The sequence below is a fragment of the Artibeus jamaicensis genome, unplaced genomic scaffold, assembly GCF_021234435.1.
Source record: "Artibeus jamaicensis isolate MK-2021 breed Jamaican fruit bat unplaced genomic scaffold, CSHL_Jam_final contig_1998, whole genome shotgun sequence".
Lineage (NCBI taxonomy): Eukaryota > Metazoa > Chordata > Mammalia > Chiroptera > Phyllostomidae > Artibeus > Artibeus jamaicensis.
In genome coordinates this window covers 18,427,227-18,445,400 of record NW_026521407.1, presented here as the reverse complement: position 1 = coordinate 18,445,400, position 18,174 = coordinate 18,427,227, and the positions used below count along the sequence as shown (strand labels likewise).

Sequence of the window (18,174 nt, the reverse complement as noted above, 5' to 3'; positions counted from 1 at the left end):
AATTGTGCATTTCATTAGTCAATTATGTTAGTTAGTTAATTTCAATTGTTAGTAGTTTCCTTAACTACCAGTCACACACAGTTATTTAAAAGTTTTAGAAGTTTCTTCAAGTTATTCTTTTATACATTCATGTTCTCTTCATTTAGGGAAAGCTTTGTCCTTTAAATATTTTCTAAGAGGTAGCTTTAGGCTTTAGTTAGCATCCCAAATGGACCAGAGGTATGATGAGCACTAAATTTTTAATTAGTCCACTGTGTGTTCCTTAGAGATAGGTACAGTATCTTTTAAAGGACTCCAGTGATTGGCACACATTGTTTTTTTATTTAAAAAGATCTTTTTTAAAAACATTTTTTAACAGATTTTACTTATTTATCTTTAGAGGGGAAGGAGAGAGGGAGAGAAACATCAATGTATGGGTGCCTCTAGTGCATCCCCTGCTGGGAAATAGCCTGCAGGGAACTGGCCTGCAACCCAGGCATGTGCCCTGACCGAGAATTGAACCGAGATCCTCTGGTTCACAGGCCTGCGCTCAATGCACTGAGCTATACCAGCCAGGGCTCATTTAAAAAGATCTTAAAGCATGGAACACTACCCTGATCTAGCTCTCTACCTCTAACTTTTAGGTTCAGTCACCATCTATAATCACTTGCTTTCGAAAACGGCTGACTTGGAGACTGTCCGCAAGCTCACTGGAGTTTGTCCACAAACCAATGTGCAATTCGGCTTCCTGACCGTGAAGGAAAATCTCAGGCTGTTTGCAAAAATAAAAGGGGTTCCGCCACCGGAAGTTGAGCAAGAGGTAGATTACATGTTAGTTGTCCCACAGCCATGAAGATAAAATTGTTTACCTAGGAAATTCTAACTGCATTTGTGTTATTTCTACACAGTTCATTGTCTGAAGGGCAAAAAGGCCCTTCGGAATGAATAGGAAAATGACAGTGTTTTCCAAATAAACACCAAATATCCTTTATTTGCTTAGGTCCAACGTGTTTTACGGGACTTGGAGATGGAAAATATTCAAGACATTCCTGCTCAAAATTTAAGCGGTGGACAAAAAAGGAAATTAACTTTTGGGATTGCCATTTTAGGAGATCCTCAGGTAAATGGAACTAAAATTACTAGTGGAATCAGACTGAAGACTGTCAAACTATTGTATTTCGTCAGACTTAATTTGTAAACAATAAAAGCAAGAGAGCAGTTACCATGAAAAATTAAATGCTAAGCTATTTCTCCAAAAACTTCTATGACTATTTTGTCCTTTTTAAAAATATATTTTATTTATTATGCCATTACAGTTGTTCTATTTTCCCCCCTTCATTCCCCTCCACCCTGCATACCCCCTCCCCCACCATTCCCCTCTCTTTAGTTTATGACCATGTGTCTCAAATTCTTTAGAGTCTATATTTCCCCTACTATTCTTGCCCTTCCCCCTATCTATTTTCTACTTACCATCTATGCTACTTATTATCTGTACCTTCTCCCCTTGTCTTTTAAAAGAATGTTGCCAGAAAGGGGAAAATGATTTTATGTGCTTTCCTAATGCAGATTCTGCTCCTGGATGAACCAACGGCAGGATCAGACCCTCTTTCCAGGCACCGTGTGTGGAACCTTCTTAAAGAGAGGAAATCAGACAGAGTCATTCTCTTCAGTACCCAGTTCATGGATGAGGCTGACATCCTGGCCGGTCATTCCTGGTTTTCTTTCGTGTATCTTAGTGAGAAACTGGGGATGTGTGTGGAATACATTCCAACACAATTGCCGAGACAGGAGAATCACCCCTTCGAGTGCCTATGTCCCTGAGTGCCCTTTGCCATGGAAGTTCTCTGACCCTGCTGCACTGGTTGTAAAATACGGTACAGCTACTGTCAACAACACATTATGCTTCATTCAATGTGAATGTCAGCTGGCTTGAAACAGACCCTTTCACCAAATGATAAAATTTTCCTGAATATACTAGACAATGAACTAACAGATCATTTTAGTTACTGGGTGGCAAGGGGAGCGGTTTACATAGGATCAGAATGCGTCTGTTTTCGTGGGTCATCCTCCTAAAATACATTAGTTACCAGCGGATTTGTTCCTTTATAAGTAGTGAAAATAACTCCTTAATACAATTTATTTATTTTTTTCTGTTTTCTCTACTCAGATCGAAAGGTGTTTATATCTGACGGGAGGCTGAAGTGCGCAGGCTCTTCTCTGTTCCTGAAGAAGAAGTGGGGCATTGGCTACCATTTAAGGTATGAGCTTCTTGTTGGACACATATCAGAATGTGTTGGAAATGTTGAGGACAGGTGATGTCAATATTAGTACTGTTGTCAAAAAAGCCAAAATAAAAGCAAAAAATAGTATGTTTAAATAGGCTACGCAACTGGTGTATTCATTCCAAGAGATCTGTGTCAGACTTACGCCACAATGGCTCTCTTTCTTAGCTAGAATGAAGTCTATGTTGAGTTGCGGACATTAAGACTATAAGGATGATTAAGCTACAGTTAAATTAGATTTCTGAAAAATGTTTTCACAACACCTCATTTGCTAACAACAGGTGTATTTATATTCCAGGTCTTCCCATTATCATATTTTGGATGCTTGTTGTGGTAGATTTTAACTGTTTCAATAGTCTCTTCTTGGTTCCCCCTGAATTCATTTTCTCCTTCACATTTTTCTGTCTCCTTCTCTTCCAGATCATAGTAATGATCAGTATTAAGTAATGTCTATCACTTACTAAGTATTGACTATGTTTTAGGTACTTGCTAAGATATTGACATGTGGAATACTCATATAATCATATTTAATCCTCCAGATAACTTTAGGATGGTATTATTATTCTCCTTTGACTCATCAGATCATTTTAATAATTGCCTGATCTCACATGATTTATAAGTGGTAGAACCTTTGGACCAAGATTGAAATTGTAATATGACTCATTCCCTATACCTCTCCCCAAATATTAATACTTCTTTAAGATAATTCAAATCATTTTATCTTCAGTGGTTAAATGAACCACCCCCCGCCCCCATCATTCACTCCAGGTGTTTAACCTGACCAAATCTGCCATTCCATCAGGACTGCTTGGGACAGCCTCAGTGAATCTGTACCTTCTGACTTAAAGGACCCTGTTCTCTAGGTGTGTTCCATACTGTAGTGTCTCATCTCTGCCTGAGACAGGGCACCTGTTTAACATGTCCTCCTCCTGCCCATCAAACCATGGTTATGTCTTGTTCACTCTTGAAGGTCCGTTCTGACTGTTTTCTCCTTGACATGCATCCTCTCTTCTGGAACTCTGAAGGCATTGTTTTAAATCGTTGCCTTAGGCAACTTAATTAACTTGTTTGAATCTCAGTAACTTCATTTATGGCATAGCAGTAATAATACTTGCTCTGCATTTAAGACATAAAAATATTGAACAAATGAGTACATGACAACGTACAAAGTGCTCAATTGATTTAACTCAGCATTCTTCTCCCTCATGTATTTTATAACATGCTGGTTTCTATTATACTTACATTATGTCATGGTACAGGCCCCTTTACAGAAGGTTCTGTATTCTTCTTATTAGGTATCTCGGAGAGCACTTAGCACAGGTCCTTGTAAACACAGAACAATTTTACAATTTTTGTAAAATTGATTGTTTTAGGTTCATGTCATCAAAGTCAGTTTGGATATGCTCAGCCTTCTATAGCCTCAGGCAATTTCAATGCATGGGACTAATAATGAGGTTTCTAAAATCCGATGATTTTATGAAGAACTTTATATGTCCTCATAAAAAAGGCAGACCAGCTTTGATTTGAATTAATTTTGGACCAAGAAAAATTGATAGCATCAGCTGATATATAATGAGGGTTTACTTAGTGCAAGGCCCTGCTCTATCTCATACATATTTATTCTGTATTTTGAAATTCTTTGAGAGGTTAGTATTGTTAAGATTTGAAAACTGATGCTCAGAGACATTAAATGTGTTCTGGAACATGGATCAGAAGAAAAATAAAACCCTATTCTTAATGACCAAACCCAGTTACCTCCGTTTTTATCTTCCCCAGGTTTAAGTGCTAGTTTTTGCAGAGCTCATACTTGACTGTGAGGGGAGAATTCAAAGTTGAGTTATTGAACAGATGGAAACAAAATTGGGCATCCCCTCCACCTCGCCCCAGCTAAGATCCAGCTGGAGATCTCTTTTCTCCAAATAGCCATCCTGGAGTCACCTGTCCCATCTCTAACATCCCTGACACCAGGTCCCCTGCCATGTGATATAGATTATATGGCTTGGACTATATTAGCATTTTATGTTTTGCTTCTTCCATTAGTTTATATGAGTCTTGTGTTATAAATATTAATGAGAGGACAAGCACATACTACAGTTGTTTGAAGAGATGGTATTTATGAAAAATAACTTTAATTTACTCTTTTTCATTGTTAGTTTGCATTTGAATGAAATGTGTGATCCAGACACCATAACATCACTTGTTAAACAGCACATCCCAGATGCCAAATTAACAGCACAAAGTGAAGAAAAGCTGGTATATACTTTACCTTTGGAAAGGACAAACAAATTTCCAGGTAACGAAATGTAGAGACCACAGACTGATTTACATTGATGTTACAATAACATTAGTCCTTTTGCATTTGTTACTGTATTGCCTAACAGTTATTCCTACCAGGAATGTATAAATCTCTACTTTCTAGAAAATATTTCTTATATAATGGGGGTTTCAACATATAAATTTTGGGTTGACATATTCAGTTCATTCATAACACTCTCTATAATCTAATAATTAACTATTTAAAAACAAATTAAATGAAAAATAATAATTTATTTCAAAATCTCTCAAACATGTAGTTTTCTAAGAATGAAAAAATAAATGTTTAAAACTTTATACTCAAGAAGACATGGAAACTAACACACAGTGTAGATTATTTTATAATTAAGGGAATGTCTGTATCATAACTGATAAGTGCATCTGGTCTATCACAAATATCTTCTACTTTTATATATATAGTTATTATCAATCTCATTACATATTATATTCTTTTTTTTAATTACATATATTCTTTCGATGCATTTTTGTGTCTTCTTTCAGACCTTTACAGGGATCTTGATAGACATTCTAACCAAGGCATTGAGAATTATGGTGTTTCTATGACAACTTTGAATGAGGTGTTCTTGAAATTAGAAGGAAAATCAGCTATTGATGAATCAGGTAAAAAAATATTTGAATTTTATATTTCTAGGGAATATTTTATCTTGAAAATATACTTTGAATGATGAAATTATATGCTTTTGGAGTGTAATGATTTAGTCTAGTCTTGGGAAAATGTAGAGCAGATAAATGCTGGTCTCCCATCTTGAATTTCCTATTTCGTGCTGTGCATTTTACTGAGCATGTGAATAACACAGTGCTTACTTAAGACTAGATCCTCATGAAGCAGTCAACAAATACACGATACAATATTCCTTGTGTCTAAGAGCTCTAGAGAAGAGAAACTGAGAGTTGTAGGTTGACAGTTCATCTTCTCACAGTATTTTGATGATATTGTTTCAATGGCCTCAGGGTTCCGTTGTTGCTGTTGAAAAAGTTTGATAGCCTAGTTGTCACACCTTGGAAAGGCTCTGCCTTTTCTCTCTAATGACGAAGATAGTGGCTTGTTTCTGGTTTACTGTCATCCCATGTGCGTTCTGTACTTTTTCATTTCCTGTTTTTTTTCCCTGATAAACCAAGTGGGTTTTTTAAATCCTCTTTGAAATTATACATTTGATATCTTTTCTTAGTGGTTACACTTACCTTTTAATGTTCATACTGCTTTCTGAAAGTCTAGAGTTGATCAATTCCTCTAGGCTCTTCTTCCAAATGACATACATGACTTTTATCTTATGTATTAACTCTTCCATGTCAGAAATGCTAAGATAGTTTATCTCTTGCAATAAATAGATTTTTCTTCTTGGCTTCTTTTCATTGATTTCCTTAGGATGAATTAAGTCCTTTAAAGCTGTACACACAGAACTTTTTTCCAGAAAATACAAGATTTTCTTTTACTATATCATTTTTCTCCTTGTAGCATATCATTCTTTTTGCTTCATTCCCATTTCTTTAGTAGTTGCTCACGTAAAACCAGGAATTAGATGACTCCTCTTTGTCTAAGACTCTACTCTGACACTGTGTGGTGAAAAAATGATCATAGGAAAATAAAAATAATGCATATCTAAAATGGCACTTTATAAACTACTGATTTTACACTTCATAGATACTGGAGTTTGGGGACAGTTGCACAGTGATAGGACAAAAGACACAGGAAGCCTTGTTGAGCTGGAACAAGTTTTGTCCTCTTTGAACGAGACAAAAGAAGCAGCCAGCGGCATGGCTCTCTGGAGGCAGCAGACTTGTGCCATGGCGAAGGTTCGCTTCCTGAAGTTAAAGAAGGAAAGGAAAACTCTGATGACCATGTGAGTATCCACGTGTCTCAGGGAGGTTTGGTCAGCATGTTCAAAATAAATTCAAGAGAGAAAAAACAATAACCTCGGGTAAAATAAATTTCAGCAACTGTATACAGTCTGCTTAACATGGAGGCCAATTTTATTTAATTTATTTTTAGAGAGCAAGGGAAGGGAAAAGAGAGGGAGAGAAACATCAGTGTGTGGTTACCGCTTGAGCACCCCCTAGTGGGGACCTGGACTGCAACCCAGGCATGTGTCCTAACTGGGAATTGAACCAGTGACTCTTTGCTTCATAGGTAGGCACTCAATCTATTGAGCCGCACCAGCCAGGGCTGGAAGCCAATTTTTAATTGCTTAGGTGGATATCTCATTGAAACAGATAAAGTACAGGGCTTTTGTTTTAATGTCACATAGAATCTGCTCTTATCAAAAGATTGAAGTAGTTTACCAGAGCATGAAAGTTAGCACTGAGGTTCTACCCCAGAGACTTCTCTCTGTGCCAGGCCTATCCTGGCCAAGGTTTCACATCACAATATGGAATCTGCACAGTTCTCTACAGCTTCAGGCTCTGCACTGAGTATACCTCCTTGCTCTCCACCCAGGACACTGATTCATTCAACAGTATGTGTGAGCACATCTGCAGCGCACTGTGGTAAATGTCTTCACCACTGATCACAATAAATCAGGCTCAAGATTCAGCTCTTGAGGGTGATTAGAAGTACACTAAAAAAGCACAGCACAAAATCAGACACTATTGTCAACTATTACATTCAGTGTGAGAGATATTATGTCCAAATAGGAGCATCAGGAAAAGAACTTTGCATGAATTTGGTATAGAGAAATAGAACACTTTGCTAAGGAGAGAAAGGAGGGTAGAAATTCGGAGAGCAGTTATGAGCATGGAGGTGCACCAGGAGTCTGGGGAACTGGTATGACTTTGAACTAATTGCAACATGGGGTGTGCAAAAGGTAAAAGTAATTTTGACACTATATTACACACAGTTAGAGAGTTTGGACTTCATGACTAGTAAGGAACTATTGAAGGTGTTTGTTTGTTTGTTTGTTTGAACAAGTGATTGATATAATAGAACAGAATGCTGAGAAACTTACTAGGGTAGCAGGACAAGCGGTTCAGGAACAGCAGACACTAGATACAAGAAAAAGGGCCATTTAGGAGCATATTGAAAGGGCTCAGGAAAGAGATAATTATTGTCCAAACTTGAAGAGTAGGAGATAGGAGAGGCAAGTGATAATGATGATATTATAAATTGAAATTTGCAACCATTTTTGAAAAAGGGTGCATGGGGGAGAGATGAATGCAAAGTAATTGAGCTTTAGAGCCCAGTGCATGAGGAAATGTTGTAATTTACAGAAACCGGGGATAGGAGAGGGGAAGGTTTCAGCATGCAGTAAGTCTGGCTGTTGGTGGTATGGCAGCTTGCAGTGGTCCCCCCAAAAGAAGAAATGCAAGATTGAGCCAATGCAAAGAAGTGGGCTCTAGAGAGAGAGATATTTAAAAGTCATGATCAGCAGATTTCATAAGCTTGAATAAAATGTTTAAAGAGGTTACAAGGAGGCATTTGAAGAGATAGAACTACCAAGGATAGCTTCACAAGAATCATTTTATTTTAGAAAGAAGAAAAGGGGAAGGAAAAGCATGATTCACATATTTGGTTAGTGTTTATAATTTATTTCTATTATAACATCTGTTATCTGCCCAAATGTTAAAACCTACAAAAGTTGCTCTACGAGAATATAATTCTATGACATTTTCCTTTATGCAGATTACTGCTTTTGGGCATTAGCTTTTGCCCTCAGCTTTTAGCCTATGTATTCTATGAGCTTTATCAAAAGAGTTATTCCTGGGGACTGTCTCCTGACATGTACTTCCTCTCACCTGGACAACCACCTCAAACCCCTCTGACGCCCTTGCTGGTCATCAACAAAACAGGTAAACACGGAGCTACAGAAAACTTGGAAATGCTGCTCTCATTGACAGACTCCCCAAACAACGTAAACCATGAAGGGAAAATAAATTCTGTATGTTTTAGAAAACACCTAGGGGACCAAGCAGAAAAATTAATTTAAAAATGAGGTTGGACAGTGGTTTCAGAAACACATTTTGTAACTTTACTTAAATGCTAAAGCTTATTGCCCAAGCAATCAAAGGGGATTCAGGCAGGCACGCCACAGACTGGTCTTTGCTGTGGTCTTTTCATAACATTTTTTAAGTACTATGCATTCATGGGCTCTGGAAAGAAAATATGTTTCAAATTTCTAAAAAAAAATAGAATATTAATAGCTTCAAGGCTTATGGTGTTGATTTGAAATAATATTTTTAACTAATAAACATTGTAAGGAAAATGCCTAGCCTCTAGGTAAAGTAACCTTGGAATGGATGTTAGTCCCACACCACCAATTCTGCCTCTTTAAGCAAATCCTTAGGCAGTCCTTTTGATGATACGCTTCCAATGACGTTGTTTCACTTTTTTCAATATTACTTGACTGTTGTTTTACTACATGTCTACTTCTTTCGATCTTGACTTCCTTGGTAGGGTCAAGCATTGAGAACTTTATACACTCACTGAGGCAACAGAACATCGCTTTGGAAGTGGATGCCTTAGGAACCAGATACGGCCCCAGCGAGACATCGTTCAACGGTGCCATCACTGTGTCAGGTGCCAACAGGGTACGTAGGGTTCTGGTAGCCACGTCTCACTGTGGATGGAGCGTGAACATGGAATCTGAGTAACGCATGTCAACCAACAGAAAAGGCCAATTTGACAAAAGCAGGGAGGATAGTTCTCATTGTTAGAGGAGAAGCTGGACTGCAATTACCGTATTTTTCAGACTATAAGACGCACCCCCCAAATTTGGGAGGAAAATTGGGGTGCGTCTTATAGTCCAAATGTAGCTTTACATTTACATTGGTGAAATTTTATGTTATTTCTGTTATTAAATATTTTACCACGTTTTTTGCTTCAAAATTATTTTCCTTATTTTCCTCTAAAACCTAGGTGTGTCTTATGGTCCAAAAAATATGGTATTTACTCGCAGCCTGCATATAATAATATATAATAAATAGTCTTTGATTTTGTTCCTTATTACCAGTTTGTGTGAACTGCTATCATTAATAATGAATTTAAGTCTTATTAACAGTCATATTTCATTTTAATCATTGATTTAAATTTTATTCTCAAATGAATATCAGCTCAAATGATATTCCGATGAATCCTTCAAACATAAATCTCATTAATACCTATTGTGAACTTCAGCTCCAGTTACCAAAAAGAAATATTAGCTATGTTTTTTTTACAATATAATTTTGTGTGGTTTTTATGGGGGGCGAGGATAAAAGCTCAAGTCCTATCTTTTACACTTTGCACAAAGGGGTGAGATCTTTAGATAAATAGTTTTGCTCCGTTTCCTGATATTAACAAAAATGCCTTAGTTTCATGCAACTTGAAATGTGGTTCATAAATCAACATCTTGGATCACCTGGGAGTTTGCTGGAAATGCAGAATCCCAGGCCCCACTTGGGATCTGGGCTGGAATCTGCACTTTAACAAGATCTACAGAGGATCAGGGTGCTGGTTACAGTCTGAGAAGAACTGCCTCATTTGGGAACATTTAAGATTGATATATTTCACATAAAAACTTCAAACTCTGTCTTCTCTTTAAAAATTCCTTCATGTGACCCTTCTGGCTGTCTGCAGTTGGAACATAGGAACAGTTGTCCAGTTTGTAGTTAGACTTGACTTTTCAGTTTGCTGTGTGGCTATACTGCTTCCCATCATGTACCCGCCTAGGCCCTGTAGGAGCTTGAATAGAGATCCCAATAGCAGACAGATGGAAAAAGATGAGAAGATAGTGTTCAATGTACAAATCGGCACAAAGCTTAACCATTTGCAGCTTTTTCGTTAATTTTCAGAAATAATTTCCATGCTAAAAATAAAATCAGAAATTACCTTCCAATCAAAGTAGTCCTTGCTAATATCTTCATCAGGTTAGTTTCCAGTATATTCAGAAAAAATAGTTTTAAAGTAACACTTAATATCAATAAACATTGCTTTAAGTATGTAGGCCAGACACAATTTACTTAATGTATTTGTGATTGTAAAAATGCATGCTCAAACCTTGCCCACAATTTGGCCAATACAGATAATAATTTACTTATATTCTTTTTATTTGGGATAGAAATAATCATGTTTTAATATATATAGTTTATGGATATATAAAGTGTCAGTTTTTTGTGTGTTTTCCCCAAGTTCTGATATATAACTGACATATACAGCCCTGTGTAAGTTTAACATGTACAGCATAATGACTTGACTTACACACACTGTGAAATGATTTTGAAACAGAATTGTAAAAAGAGATTTTCCATGCACCATTGTAAGTGCAAGCTCAGTGTTTTGGAAAATCAATGCTTTCTGTACCACAGCTGCCTGCCTCCCACCTTCTCAGTGTGCACACATTCTTTCCTTATAAAATGAATGTATCCCACTTTGAAACTGAACTTACTGCCATGTTAAAGTGAGGCTGCATTACAGAGTTTTACAGTGTTGCTGCCAAAAAGCATGTGAGGTATTTTGTTTTGTGAGAGTTTAGTTATAAATAGCCACATGGTCGATGCTGTGGTTAGTAAAGACCAAAATACTGGATTTCTTGCAGTATGTTAGAACTTAATGAAATATTAGTGATGACAGAATTAATTAACTCAGTGCTTTAGCCTTCTCATATTGCCAATAATTTGAATGATTTTCTATTATGTTTTTTATTAAATTTTATATCAACTCTCTGAGGACTTAAGATGCATATTTGTTTTATTTTAGGATCCCAGATTTTCAATAGCGTGTAACACCAAAAGGCTGAATTGCTTTCCTGTCCTCATGGACATCATTAGCAATGGGCTACTGGCAATTTTTAATTCTTCAGAACACATCCAGACAGACAGAAGCACGTATTTTGAAGTAAGTATAGTTTTATGTTCCTCATCCTAAACTGTAAGAAGTGAATTTTCAAAAAATATATATATATTGGAAGGCTAAAAGCATCATTTTAATTTTTATTCATTTATTCTTGAATAAGTTATGTTTTATACACACATACATTACTATAAATACATACACACAATATTTAGCAATACATATATAACATTATAGATTTAGTTGCATGATTTAGGGTCAGTGGAACAGCAGACAATACAGTTAATAGGGAAAAAGACATGACTGTCGGTCTTGGATCTGTTTCTGTCCAGGGCCCTAAGTAATGGAACCTGGTTGAAACAGCCAGAATCGTCAGGGCCAGACTGGGTGAACTCCTTAACAACTTGACTCCTGTAGTCCTTGGTTCACTAATCCACAAAACAAAATGCAGGCAAAAAAGTTATTGTAAACATGAACAATAAAACACATAAACATAGAAAACCACAAGCACTCAATAAAATGCATTTATTATTATTATTGCTATTAATATTACTCTTCTTGGGAATGTATTAAGTTTCCATTAAAGAATATTCAGGCTCTGGCTGGGTAGCTCAGTTGGTTGGAGCATCGTCCTAATATGCCAAGGTTGTGGGCTCAATCCCCAGTCAGCACACATACAAGAATCAATGCATAAACAGGTGGAATAACAGATCACTGTTTCTTTCTCTCTTTCAAAAAAGAAATCAATAAAGAACATTCAGCTTTGAAGAGATCAGAGAACTGGCTGCATTAGAACTCAAAGCAGTTCTTGTTTAAAATATAATCTGCTGGGCCTGCTCAGATCCTCTGAGTCAGAATCTCCATGGTGGGCGGGGAGGAGGGTGCAAATCTGTCTTCAACTCATCTCTTTCAGCTCACTGTGTTGAATTTCCCTTTGTCCTCTTTAATGACACCTTAGGCCTATTCTATAGCTCTCTGGTGCCTTTTGTCATTAAGAACCATTCCAATGCTGTCCAAAGCTTCAATTTCCTGTCCAATCCAAACCCTGCTGGGTCAATTTGTGGCCTAAGGGACAGAGGCTGGGGTGGGTGGTGGTGGTGTGTTTTGCTTTTTCATTCTTCTTTACAGTTTAGCATCTTGGAGTAGAAAGAAGAGCGTGACTTTGCTCTGGAACATCTGCCTTTTCTTCTCCCTTCGGAGTAACATGCTCCTGGGGCTGGGAGCATAAACGGGGATCGAGAGATCAAGACAGAAAGAAGGGGTGCTGTGGAGAAGTCCCTGCTTTCTCTAGCTTCTTCCGCTACTAGTACCTTCTCCTTAGGTGGTCGCCAGAGCCTCGGTGCCCTGTGTGATTGTTTGGGGTAGTGTTTAGCTTTGACCCCAGCCCCTTCTGTAGGTGAAGACCCATTGCATGCAGAGTTCCTGCAGAGAAGCCCACACCATCAAGCTTTCTTCAGCTTTCATCATTTGATGTGCCCTCATCCAGGCAGCTGAACCACTTCTACCCTTGCTTTCACCTCTGTGCTTCTACAGAAAGAGTGCTAAGAACTGTTGAGTGCCCCTTGCACACTGGAAGCTATTGAGATCTGGGGTGCCATGCGGGTTGCCCCATCTTCTTTCTAAGCACATGAGACCTCTGTCCTCTCAATCTGCACTCAGTAGTCCTCCTAACTTCTGAAGTCTCCAGGGCAGAAACACTTGTCCCCTTCGTATAGGAGGTCCCAAGTTAACTTCAAATATTGAGAATATTTACCAGGTGGTTTACATGTATTATTCTATCTATATATTCTAACAAGACTTTGAGTATTGTTATTATTAAGGTGAGGAAGCCTGCAATGTATAGAAGTGTTGATATGTTTCATTAGCTGCTAGATTCGAAGAGACCTGTCAATTATTGGGATCACCAACAATAGAGAGCTTCCTAGAATGAGCACATGGCCTGACCTGAGTTCTTTCCTTTAAAAAGTTGTATTATCTACAAAATATTTGCTACCCACCAGCGCAGTTGACCTTGTGTTCAGGCGTATAGAAATTCTCTTTAAATTACCCCTATTGGTGTCCCTACCCGGCTCCTGGTGCCCCCCTACAATTCTGTAAGCACATCCTCCTTGACCCTAGAGTACAGAGCTTGCTGTAGCTTCTGACCCCACTCAGCACTTTTAACCACCTATCAGAGTGTCCTGAAGTGTTCTCCACCCACCACCCATTCTTGTGGTCACCTGACCAAACTACCCCGTTGATATCAAGGGTCTCTCTGTGAATCCCTCCAGGCTGAGCACCACAGAACTGTGGGTGGGTATGATCTAACATGGACATAATATGTTGTTTATGAACCAAGTTGTGCATAAGGGGACTGGCTGTTGAGACTAATTGTGCATCTGGCGTCACTAGATACATCTTTCAAATCCAGAAAATCAGTAAGGATGACCAGAGGTAAAGACATCAAGTGGGTGATGAGGTTCTTGGTGCCTTTGGTTCCCTGCCAGGAACTCATTTCCAGACACGGATCTTTACTCAGGCAGTTTATGGGCTGTAAGAACTCAGAGGGACACTAAGATTCAAGAGGGGCTAAGAGAGAGACAAGAAAAGAGATCTCAAAACTTGTAATAGCAGACCTCATGAGACAGGTGACTTGCAGTATGGTAGGCCACTGATCACAGAGCAAATCAAAGCTTCTAGCAAAACCCAAGGCCCTCTTTCATCTGAACAGGATTTTGAAATTTTTTAAATTCAATGCCCTTAGGTAGAGTGTGTGCTGATCATTTTTCTCCAAGCCCCTTCACCTTTATTTCCTAACATCCCCCTACTTATTCATGTATCATCTACAAGGTACCCAAAGGCACTTGAATTTGATACTTATGCATTGTGTTGAGCCAGAATAACGATTCTTCATCAGTCTTGGAATGAACTGCTTTGGCAGCAATTTCTGAGGGTAGCATTGCCAGTCCACAAACTCTATTGCCCATGAAAGCATCAGCCTAAATGGTATCATCATAAAGTCAGAGAGCAGAAGTTCTGTGTTTTACTTGTTATCAACTGTGGGACCATAGCCAGTTCATGCAACCTGGTGAAGTTGCTTCTTCACAAGTAAATCAGGATGTATGTTCAAAGTCTCCAGGCTGTTGCAACTCATGATTGAAAATGAACGTGGCAAAGAAGTTGCAAATAGAACCTTGGGAAGCGCAAGTATTTTGGGTGGTCAGATTGATTTATTTATTTGAGTGGTTTAGTTTAAAAAGTATGAATGAACTGCATACACAATTGTTATCAACTCATATGTTCTGCATGATTTCAGGACTACACGGCCCAGGAATCTGGGTCCGTAAGCAATTCCTTCTGGATCCCTGTGGCGACCTGTTTTACCCCCTACATTGCCATGAGCAGCATCAGTGACTATAAAGTAAGAAGAGTTAACAAGCCTTTATGTGTCCTTAATACCCAGAGAACTTTTCCCCATCTCATGACGCTGAACTTATGTATAAGTGGTGGTTTGCCTAATTTATGTGCCTAAAACAATGAACAATCAAGCATTATCAGAAAAGGTTGGCAAATATGCCCTGTCTGGTGTAGCTCAGTTGATTGGAGTGTCCTCCCATAACCCAAAGTTTGTGGGTTTGATTCCCAGTCAAGGCATATACCTAGGTTGTGGGTTTGAGCCCCAGTCCAGGCTCATGCCATGCCTGGTCTAGGTCCATGTGGGAGGCAACCAACCGATGCTTCTCTCTCATGTTGATGTTTCTCTCTCTCTCCCTTCCTCTCTTTCTGTCAGCAATGAAAAAAACATCCTCAGGTGATAATTTTTTTAAGTTAGCAAATATAAATTTTAAAAATGAAAATACTATTTTTCTTAAACAAAAAAAACAAACAAATTTTTCTTAAACAAATGAGACCTCCGAAAGAGCAGCACAGGGGATATCAGCATCTAATGGGAAATGGCAGTTTTATCTTGTATATCACTTTATCCCAAGACACTTCCCTCGGGCCGTCCCTCTCTCGGGGACGCTTTCTACTTCTGGCTGGTGGGAAAGTCATTGAGTTAAACAGAGATCACCGACTCAGCGCAGCTCTTTGACCTGCTGTTGAAAAAGATTATGTCTTTGAAGCTTTATATTTGTGATGCTTTTATAAAAATTTAAGAAGCCCATAATAGAGTTCTTCTGCCTCTCCATGAGACTTCTATGTGACAGAAAAGCCCTCTGCTATGTTTCTCCCAGGTCAAACACAAAATACTTTTCTTCTCTCATTTTTAGGAAACCATACATTCACCATTTACTTTCTATTACTTGTTACTCCCTCTTCCTCGTTTTTTCTGGAGTCTACCTGCCTGGTTCAAACCTTGACTCTTCCACTGTCAAGCTGTATGAACATCTGAAAGCTGCTTAATCTCTCAGGGGTGAAATAATAACTGTGAATTACTTATAACACTATTTGGCAGGTAGTAAGTTTTCCATACATGTCACTGGATGATGTTTAAGTGTCCAGGGTTTAGTCCTAGGGCCCCTTTCAGCTATTTCCAGAATTCTTGAACTTCTACATATACAACTGTCTACATGACATACACATGTATACAGAGATGCCTGGTGGATGGTTAAAACAGGAATGAGAGAAAAACCTGTGATTTTCCTGGCTAAATCTGCTCATCTCCCAACTTTTCCATCTCAGTGAAAGGTGTTACCAGTTACAATCACTTTTACTCTAGCACAAAAATTCAAAGTTTTCTTTCTTTCTTTCTTTCTTTCTTTCTTTCTTTCTTTCTTTCTTTCTTTCTTTCTTTCTTTCTTTCTTTCTTTCTCTTTCTTCTACCTCTCTTGCCCAATCCCTCAACAAATTTTTAAGCTCTACCTTGAATGTATCAAATTTGTCTACTTGTTTCCATCTCTCCTATCTTTGTCCTTGTTTCCCTCATCATCATTCCTTGCCGAAACCTCTGCGATAGCTGTCGGTCTCCTTATTTGCAATTCATGCCACACATACAGCCAGCACAAGCTTTCTGTAATATGTAATCAGATCACCTCATTACCTTGCCTAATGGCCTCCAGTAACTTGTTTTTGCTAGAATTTAATTTTAGTTAAATTAAATTGAATAATTTTCTTTCATCTAGGATGAAATCCTAATTCCTTGCTTTGGCAGAATCCGCATGGTCTGTCTCCAGTGTCTCAACCTTTCCCCTCTGCAGCCTCCTCCTCCACCCACCCCACAGCTCTTTCTGTTCTCAAACAGGCCCATATCCTTCCCATCCCTGTGCTTTCGTATGGGCCATTTCCTCCTGGCCGCAATGCTCTCCCTCCTGTTCTTTGCACAGCTGGCTTCTTCTTGGCGTGCAGATCTCAGCACAAATCTCATTTAAACAGAGATCCCTCTTCTGCTTACCCAGCCTAAAATAGGTTCCCCTTCTGTGCCACAGGGGCTCATTCTTTAAAAACCTATGCATCATGCTTGTTGCTATCTGAGTCTTTTCTCATTTGTTTGTTGCCTCCTCCTCTCTAAGAATAAACATCATCACAGCAGGAATATTTTTCTCTAAATTCTACCTATTCCCTTGTTACTCATCTGCATAACTATTGGATTGCCTTTTATTTTTTTTCCTTTTGACTAAACCTAGGACCTATTTCTACAATGGTTACCAGATTAAGCAAATAAAATTACAAATACCAAGTTAAACTTTGATATCAGTTAAACAATGAATACTTTTTCCAGTATAAATTTGGGACATAGTTATACCAAAAAAAAAATGGTCTGTATCTAAAATACAAATTTAACTGGCAGCTCCATGACATTGCAACTGCTCTCTCCCTGCCTTCATAGGCAGCTAATGGTGAAGTCATGAAATTTCCTTCTCATACATGTGTAGTCTTTCTACTTCCTCTCCTACAACCCCCTAGTCGCAGACACTGTCGTCCGTCCCCGATGAGCACAGCAGCCTCCCTGACTGCTCGCCATGGATCTTCTTCTGTCTCCTTATCCATTTTCCATACAGTGTAACAGAACAATGTCTTGAAAACACAAACCAGACCTTGTTAACTACCTGCCTAAACCCCTTCAGTGGTCCCTCATCAAACTACAGGCCAAAAATGAAATACTGGTGTACCCTGAAAAGCCAGGTTTGACCTGGACCCGGGTGTCTCCTTCCACTTCAATCTGATTCCACCATCATCTTGATAATCACATCCAACTTTCCCGCCTTCTTTCCAGTTTCCCCAAAACATCAGCTCTATCCTTCTCCCAGACTTCTCTCCTCCTGTTCTCTTGGCCTGCGATGCTCCCAACCTGCCACATGAATAACTCCCACTCATTGCTGAGGCCCTAACTCAACTCTTCCCCAGGACCCCCTCCCCACCCTAGTTCCATGCTACAATTTATTTCCTTTGTAAAGGCTCTCATATGAACCTGAACCTTCTTCACAGTTTCAATTTTACTTTTCTACTTTTTAGTTTTAACATGTTTAATTAGGTAGCTATTGCTGTACTTATTTGCTTATTTCCTTTCCGACCCCTCCCCCGACAACTTAAGTTCCACATGAGCTCTGTGACCCACACAGAGCCAGGCACACAAACAAATTGATGACTAGGAAACCTCAGCTCTCTCATGTGTCCTCACTATCAGTCTCTTTCCTGCTTCCTCCCAGATGCACTCTCCTTTCCAGAATAGTTATCAGCATTCCAACCTTTTCCTTAATTCATCTCTTTATAGAAACTCAATGTGAGATTTAAAATTTTAATCACTTTTGTGCTTTACTGTTAGGAAAGTCCAAGTTATATTTGAAGACCTTAGGTTAAGACAAATACTGAAACAAAACATGGCTTGTTGTGGGCCACAGA

The 18,174-nt window shown here is 38.6% G+C and overlaps 1 protein-coding gene across 4 annotated transcripts in view; it reads left to right on the top strand.

Moving 5' to 3' along the window:
• Window positions 1-18,174, top strand: part of ABCA9 (ATP binding cassette subfamily A member 9) — a 58,094-nt gene that overhangs the window by 17,217 nt on the left and 22,703 nt on the right. For 3 of the 4 annotated variants that reach the window (XM_037128102.2, XM_053657343.1, XM_053657340.1), the window contains 11 exons: window positions 624-799; window positions 980-1,099; window positions 1,546-1,684; window positions 2,147-2,237; window positions 4,415-4,554; window positions 5,076-5,195; window positions 6,238-6,436; window positions 8,212-8,378; window positions 8,983-9,116; window positions 11,263-11,400; window positions 14,651-14,755. In XM_037128102.2, the coding sequence (XP_036983997.2) occupies window positions 624-799; window positions 980-1,099; window positions 1,546-1,684; window positions 2,147-2,237; window positions 4,415-4,554; window positions 5,076-5,195; window positions 6,238-6,436; window positions 8,212-8,378; window positions 8,983-9,116; window positions 11,263-11,400; window positions 14,651-14,755 (1,529 nt within the window). The remainder of the gene's footprint in view (window positions 1-623; window positions 800-979; window positions 1,100-1,545; window positions 1,685-2,146; window positions 2,238-4,414; window positions 4,555-5,075; window positions 5,196-6,237; window positions 6,437-8,211; window positions 8,379-8,982; window positions 9,117-11,262; window positions 11,401-14,650; window positions 14,756-18,174) is intronic. The other variant, XM_053657349.1, reaches the window with a different exon arrangement.